The 8,160-nt window shown below is 41.3% G+C and overlaps 1 protein-coding gene across 3 annotated transcripts; it reads right to left on the reverse strand.

Moving 5' to 3' along the window:
• Positions 1-3,834: 3,834 nt before the first annotated feature.
• On the reverse strand, positions 3,835-8,097 carry LOC118375309 (nuclear receptor subfamily 4 group A member 2-like). Of its 3 annotated transcripts, none has more exons than XM_052515706.1 (8): positions 7,828-8,097; positions 7,568-7,649; positions 6,453-7,345; positions 5,743-5,872; positions 5,450-5,601; positions 5,111-5,313; positions 4,793-4,971; positions 3,835-4,700 (listed from the first exon to the last, which is right to left on the reverse strand). In XM_052515706.1, the coding sequence occupies exons 3-8, from the start codon at positions 7,338-7,340 to the stop codon at positions 4,444-4,446; spliced, it is 1,809 nt and encodes a 602-aa protein (XP_052371666.1). In that variant the 5' UTR covers positions 7,341-7,345; positions 7,568-7,649; positions 7,828-8,097; the 3' UTR covers positions 3,835-4,443. The 3 variants fall into 3 exon arrangements, with proteins under 3 accessions (XP_052371666.1, XP_052371664.1, XP_052371665.1); XM_052515704.1 differs by having other exon boundaries at positions 7,568-7,652; XM_052515705.1 differs by having other exon boundaries at positions 7,568-7,652; positions 7,794-8,097.
• Between the last annotated feature and the right edge of the window lie 63 nt (positions 8,098-8,160).

Below are 8,160 nucleotides of genomic sequence, written 5' to 3' on the forward strand. Positions count from 1 at the left end.
TCATGTTGACAAATCTCATTGTTGCCATTGTTTTTAGGGTTAAATCTAATGAACAGCATCCATGGGTTGAATACCATAGTGATCTTATTGCTTCACAGTCATGTCCAGGTCTGCTGGTCTGGACATTGGAGAGATAGAAAACCTATTAGCAGTGATGTCTGTGTGGTTAACTGACCAGAATACATTAGCCAGTTAAACACCCCAGTGCTTGTACCTGCCTCAGGCAATGCCTAGTAGGATCCTACTGCTAAACCACTAACTATAGGAAGACACTGGGGGAGGGGGATCTGTCCTGCACTGTGCAATAATACACTCTGAGAGAGACCATGTAGGTTACTATCACAAATCAAAATGTTTTGTTCATAATGAATTAACAGGGTCTAAGTAGATTTGCTGTGCTACTAAAGTATTTCCACTGCAGCACAAAGGCAATGTGATTTCTGATTTCTCTGCAGTGCAGGTTGGAGGAGCTATCAGAGTGAGCTCCCTAATGGAGCCAGGTCAGAATCCTGCCCTGTGCATACAGATTGAGATATGGGAGGTTGAGTCCCCTGCAGTCTGGCCAACCTCTGGTCAAATAGAATCACTCCTCCCTGTGGACCCGCCCTCCTATTAGACAAACGGAGAAACTCTGGGTCTGTGTTTGACCTCACACACACCAGCCCACTCTGTAATGGAGTTTTTTTGTGTGTGTGTGTGTGTGTGTGTGTGTGTGTGTGTGTGTGTGTGTGCGCATAACTACAAAGATACAAAATGAGAATCAGATTAAACATCGAGGCTATTGGATGGCAGGTTGGCTGCTCCATTTACTGTGTGATGCATATTCATCTAATGTGTAAAAACCTGTCACTTTGATCAGGTACCCTGCTAAATAAAATGTGGGTAACGATTAATTAGAATTTGTTTAATTGCTACACAGTCCCAGGATATCGGTTGAAGTACGCAAACATGTAATGAATGTAATTATTACAATCTGTATCTTGTAATGAAACGGATCATCAAGTGTTTGAAAACAATAATTATTTTTGGAAAGAAGTGGTATATTTACACCAGACAGTCAAGCAGGATGTGCTTGTGTATTCATCCTATACTCCCTAGTTCCCCCAAGTGCTGTTGTCCAATCCAGTGATTATATTTCAAGTGTCCTATATAAGTGTCCTGACTTCATATTAGCTTGGGTAACCCAAACGTTCACGTGTATCAAGTATTACAAGGTAGGATTTGACCCATCAAGAGTAATTTTAATCCTTTCCAATTATCTTCAATTGTCTGGATAACCATTAACACTAGAGTAATTATAAACTATGCCTTCTCCTTGCTTACCAACCATAATCAAATCCTTTCATGGCTGTTTGGTTGAAAATTAATCTTCAGAAAAAGTAATATTGTGGTAATAAGAGAGGTAAGGATGTCTGTGTTTGTAAAGTATCTGAAGATGCCTTCTGACTCTCAACTAAAATTATTCCGTGGCAAAGTCTGACTGGATATAGGGCAATACTGGTAAATTCCAGATGGACTGGTCCATCTTTAGCCCAGTGGGCCTGTATAAATATTTTTTTGCACAAAATTATCATTATTTGGCTAGTAATGGGGCCCTCAAGGGACAAAATTGTCCGGTGTTAGAAATGTCCAGAATGATTTTTGGTCCCAGTCCGTCCCTGTTCAATGCATTCACTTGGTTGTCTTCACAGTTCTAGGATTTCTATAAAGATCTATACACATTGAGATTGGGGTTTGTCCTCAGGGTGAGGTATGCTTTTTAATTGTTGGAAACTCTAGGGATGCAAAGTTGCTTGCTAAGCCAATTTAAATCCCAGTGGGCAATTCCACAGAAAATACACTGTAATGCTTGTAGGGGTTTGGTAACCTTAACATTGAGAACATTGACAAGCAAGACTAATTGCTTCTACACCTGTATTGCTTGCTGTTTGGGGTTTTAGGCTGGGTTTCTGTACAGCACTTTGAGATATCAGCTGATGTACGAAGGGCTATATAAATAAAATGTGATTGATTGAATCTGATTAATTCTAATGTCTTGACTAACCTTGATCCAGCTCCTCATATTCATCACTCCAGACTTTTGTCTTGTTTCATGTCTCAGAACATCGGCTTGGATAGAGGCTGGGGTTGTTTATGTTCAGCTCCCTATCTGCTATAGATGAAATCATGGTATTTTCACACATGGAGGAGGGCCACTGCGGTGGCCTGGGTGCAGGGGAGTCTGGGCTGGCCGTGATAAGGGCTTAGGGGCTTTGAAGGCAGCTTTACACTGAGATCAAGGTGGGCCACACAGACCACAACAGAAGTGTTCAGACCCCTAGAAAACCCCATAGAGTTTTAGTCCTAAAGTAAGCTATCATCCTTACCAGAATGGCATGGAATGGCACTTGAAGGGTCACACAAGCCTAGAAAATAGCTGCCATGAAAATGGTGTGGTTAATAACTGATTATTGTACTTCCTCCTTCGACATCAAGACCTTTGCTTTCCCCAAACACCCTCCCGACACACACACACCTACACACACGCATTTACCATTCATGATGTTGTAGGCCTGGCTGAAAGGTGTTTGATACTAACAAGAGCCCATCCTTCTGGGATGGCCCCTGCCTGCCACTCTTCATCCACACCATTATCATAAATGTGACATTTCACAGATAATATTGATTACTTTATCTTAGCATTTCAGCCTGCATGACAGGCCGTTGCAGAGAGCAGCGTTTCTATTGATCTCTAGCCTATTAAACCCTCTTGTGAGTATAATCGTTGTTATAAGACCTTTTACTGCCTATAGAATCAATGGTTCACATTTCCAGACAGGACAGAAGAGATGTCATATTTGAAAATCTGCAATTTTCATCTACATGCCCTCCACCAATGTGTAATAGGCATTTTCTAACCGTTCCCTGGAAGAAAGACTGTACATATAGGGAGCTGAAATCATACACATATAATGCTATTTAGTTGTTCTGTGAAATGTTGAGTTCAGGACACAATGTGTGTTTACTTACATGCCAACACTGAAAAACATTGGTTTGCATGTTTCTTTAATGCCAATCCTATCCTGAGGGTTTGGTTTGGAAATGTCATGTAGACTTATATAGCAGGTCAAATCACACACTCCAGCAATTTGTTCCTACCGTGAGTCTTCTTTAATCTTTCTTCGTTCAGTTGGTAGCGCATGGCGCTTGTAACACCAGGGTAGTGGGTTCGATTCCCGGGACCACCCATTTGTCAAATTTACGTCGCTTTGGATAAAAGCGTCTGCTAAATGGCATATATTATAAAACCGCTAAACGACAACGGTTTGACATTGTTATTTGATTGACATTATGGTTCATGATAAATCCATGTGTAATAACAGAGCACGTAGTCAATCTTCAACTCAAGCTCTACTGAGGAGAATGACCATTTCCTCGTCTTGTTGTTGCCGGAGAAATCACACTTAGTAGAACAATAGGCTATAACATTCACTTCACTGGAGAGGACACTTATTTCTCTGAGAACTTAAGTTGAGAATAGGTAACATTTTACATTACATCTGGTTAATACAATTTAGTATCATTTTATTGTCGTTATTTGGAATTTATCCTCTGACCATCTAATGACAAATATTTGAATCACATCTGTTACACTAGTCCTTAATCAATCAATGATTGTCAGACAAATCTGTGTACAAGAAAAATAGGAAACGATTTAGTAGGCTACTATTTAATATTAACAACATATGTCCCCATTATCATGTTTGATGATTTATGACGATATTTCAACAACTAAAATAAAGTCAGAATCCTTATAAATTGTCATCAGAAATAATTATTCATTTAAAAGAGTAATAAACGGCATGAATTTTATTTTGAATGGAAAAACCTGACATTGTAAGCCCATGACCAATCAAAATAACGAACACATTTACAAACGTTAGATTATTTAGCAGTATACGTTATTAATTCAAATGCAATATAACCACAGTCCAGGTGTGACAAGACAAGAAATAGCCTACATAAAACATCTCCCATAAATTATTTGATAAAAAATAAATCTGTATACGTTCGAGGCATATATGTTCCATATACATTATCCAGTGTCTACATACAACAACATAGTTATCGAAAATGTTTAGTTATCAAATGAAAATACTCACAATTCAAAGCAAGACCAAATAGTTCAAGACATCCATGTCCTTCAGAAATCGACGATATTGTAATATTGTCTAACTCTTCATTCTGTTTAAAATTAAAAACATCTTAAATGTCGTGTTGTCTCTTTTTTTATCTGGCAATGCAGACATGTAGGCCTATAAACATGACCAAGCGCTCTTATGAAGAGAGGTACAAAAACAATGGAAATAAATATGAGAGAAAATGCATAATGCGTGATATAGGGAACTAAAAAATGGCCATATTAACCTCGCCTTTCTGACATGATGACAGGCTTTATGTCACCTAAAAGGGCAAAGTATCGAGGAAAAGCGTGTCTATTATTGCAGGTGGAGGGACCAAGTCTTCCAGTTTCAAGTAGAATATCCTCTGCAGACCTTGTGTACACAGCGTGCGAAGTTCAGGCAGCTTTCCCAAGAGTTTTGTCAAGTGATTTGGTCGACTGACACTTCCATCGTTAAAAGTCACTTTGTCTTTCAAACAGTTCACCATCTTGTTCTGAAGTTCCTCTACTTTCCTGGGCTCCTTCAGCCCATGTCTCTCTGAAACAATGACAGGGTGCAATTCGTTTCAAAACTTAACCCAATGGCATTATAGGCGCATAGATTCAGAATGTAGGGTTTTATTAGCCTACCTGTTACTGTGGCAAGGGCGCATATGCAGGAGAATGTTGCAACGTCTATATTCATACTTTGAAGGTTTGCAGAGAACTCCACTATGGTGTCAATCCAGTCTCCAAAGCCGCGCCTACACTGAAGCCTGTGCAAAACCAATCCGTTGCAGAAGATGAGCTTCCCTTCCTCAGGGTTGGACCTGTAATATGATAGCATCGCATGATTAGGAATCGGATACCGACTTGGCAATAAGATCAAATGGATACTATCGCGCGTAATTGTTGTGCGTAAAATGACTTTATATAGGTGCATTTTTGATATGCTATTGTATAAGATACCTGTAAGCCAAACGCAGAACGAAGAGTTCCAGGAAGGCTGATTCGAAGAGGAGATCTTGGTCCGGTCTCGGCAGATCGGTAAAACCTGGGATCTTTTGCGCCCAGTCTCGGATAATCTCCATGGAGACGGTCAGGACGTCGTAGAACTGCTGCACATGTTGCGTGTCATCTCCTTCGATTTGGCTGTCAGCATTATTCTGGAACTAGAAGATGATGTTAAATTGAACTCATAAACCCAATGCTCAACGGTATATTTTTAAAACGTATTTTTTAAACTTATTTTATGAATAAATTGGTGCGCAAAGTGATGTGGGTTGCATTTCCGAGGCTCGTACTTACTCGGGAGTAGTCCAGTCGAGACAATGAGGGGTTGGAGTCCACATGGGCCCTCACTAGCGCGTTAAGGATGCTGACAGGTGACAAAGGGTCTTGAATCTTATGTTTGGAGGGTAACCGGCCACGTCGACCCTTTAAACTTGCAGTCCTGACGACTGAATAATGAAACATATGAATTAAGTTGTTTTGTATAAATAATTACTATTATGCTTTGAAAAACACATTCTGCCTACAATTAATGTGTAAATACATTTCAAGGAAATGCGTAAAGTTGTGCGTTTTAGAACGAACCTTACCTTCTTTAACCATTCCCGTGACAAGGCACTTCTGGAAACGGCAGTATTGGCACCTGTTTCTCCGGCGTTTGTCAACTGCACAGTTTTTCCCAGCTAAACACACATATTTGGCATTTTTCTGAACAGTGCGCTGTGAAGAAACACAGAGGAGAACACCTTTAGTTGCCATTCGATGCGTTGACACCTGAAGCTTTGATACATTGATCAAATATAGCCACTAAAATACTTTTGCCACGCATATTGACCATGGGAAATGAACAGCCATGGCATATTGACCATGGGAAATGAACAGCCATGGCATATTGACCATGGGAAATGAACAGCCATGGCGTTGCAGTCTTCCACCTACTCTCCCAGCTGCATAATGCATCATAGCAGCGGACGAGGCAGACAGTGGGTAAATATAGTTCCGTGGCTACTCATAATATTAAGTTGACCCTCTCCCAGTCCTCTATTGGCATGGCAAGGAGATGAAGGTTCTTGATTTTTTAATTAATTTTTTTATTTTTTATTTCACCTTTATTTAACCAGGTAGGCTAGTTGAGAACAAGTTCTCATTTGCAACTGCGATTTTGAAGGGATTGTATCAGGAGCCAACAAACAACACAATGAATCAGTAGCCTAAATATTAAAATACATTTAAATGGAATGTTAGTTGACCGTTAGTTCTAAATGTATAACAATCCCCGCTGATATTTAATGTAACATACCTTGAAGAATCCCTTACAGCCCTCGCAGGTTCGCACGCCGTAGTGCTGACAGGCGGCATTGTCCCCACACACGGCACATAAAGCATCGGTGTTGGTGGGTGATCCTTGGCGAGGAGGCGACGGTGCTTGGTTATCCATAAAGTGATGTCCGTGACCGAGCTGGAACGAATAGGGGGAACCCACCCTGTGCTGTTTCCTTAGGGAGCTGGAACCAAAGATGCCCTGGCTCTCCAAGCCATGATACCTGCCTGAGGTATCCGGGTTCACGGACACCTGGAGGGACCCGTCAAATCTCATCTGGCACGTCGACAAAGGACTACCGGTTTGGGAATGCTTGAGAGAAAACAAGGATAATCTGGATATGGCATTTTTCCGCTGCTCCATTCTGTGCGCCACCGCCAAGTAGTCCTGGTGAAAACTGTACAGAGATCCAGAATCATCCCACGCATGGCTGGGTGGACTCTGGAATGTCTGTGTGTGTGGAGAGGGGGACTTGTAGTAAACGGACCCGGAGGGAGTGACCATCTCATCGGACTGATGCGGCTGGTGGTGGTGACTCTGCTGGTGGTACATGGGGATGTCTTCAACTTTGATGGATGACTGCTCCCCCAGATTGGGCATTTGGAATAGACAAGGGGGTTTGACGTCATAGTTCGAATTGTTACAGTAGCTGTCCACGAAAACACCGACATTTGGAAGATTGGTGATAGTGGCTGATGTGATTTCTGTGTTGGTCAGGTCCATGCTAAACTTGACAAACTCGGGCGTTAAAAAGTCGCAGTTATGGCTGTGGTGCTCTCCAGCGGCGTGGAAGCTGCTTGCGCTCTGTTGCGAAGCGGGACTAGCTCCTTGAGGCGACGATCCGCACTGAGCCTGAACGCACGGCATAGTTGCTATATGAGAGAGGGAGACATAGTTATATAAATCGATCTCCTTGTCAAGCCATAATCCCATCCAATGCAGATGCATTGCACGTAAATTAGAAAATTTGCGTAAAAGCGCACGAGACTTATATGATTAGCCTATTCTGTCACCACTCTCTAGAACAAGTGCCAACAGCAAAAGCATTGCATCTATAATAGGCGCAACGTCTCCAACATTATTTGTGGTCTTACCTTCAGTTGTATGACTATTTTCAAAGACACAATGCCCGAATCACTTCCTGGAGTTATGATAATATCCACTCGATGTTGCTCCCTGCTAAAGAATTCGAAAAAAATCGGTCACAAAAATTACAAACCTGTAAAGATATGAATTTATAAGCAGGTCATTACTTTCTGATCACATTAATGTTATAATGTTGAAAACAAAATGTGAATTTTAAGATAATTAAACCAATACCTTAAACTGTCACCCGGTGCACCATAATACATACATTTAGAGGATTACATCTTCTCCGCTGTATCCATATCCAAGTGCAAATGTAGTATTGTGAAGAGAACGGGGCAGATGGCCATGCACATCCCCAACTGGCTTCTAGACTGGCCGCGGTTAACACTGACAATGTGCCTTTGTTTATGTGGCTCGGAGTCGGAATACCACTGCCCACGTGCCAAAGACACTGGACGTCATCGAACATTACGCGCACCAATCCCTTCCAAGGATGGATGTTTCAGATACTTCTGTAAACGCACGATAGCATACAGAATCTAATAGAATAGAATAGAATGTTTTTTTTTTTACATCATCATACAAGAATGATTAAAAA

The sequence above is a fragment of the Oncorhynchus keta genome, unplaced genomic scaffold (assembly GCF_023373465.1).
Source record: "Oncorhynchus keta strain PuntledgeMale-10-30-2019 unplaced genomic scaffold, Oket_V2 Un_scaffold_29839_pilon_pilon, whole genome shotgun sequence".
Lineage (NCBI taxonomy): Eukaryota > Metazoa > Chordata > Actinopteri > Salmoniformes > Salmonidae > Oncorhynchus > Oncorhynchus keta.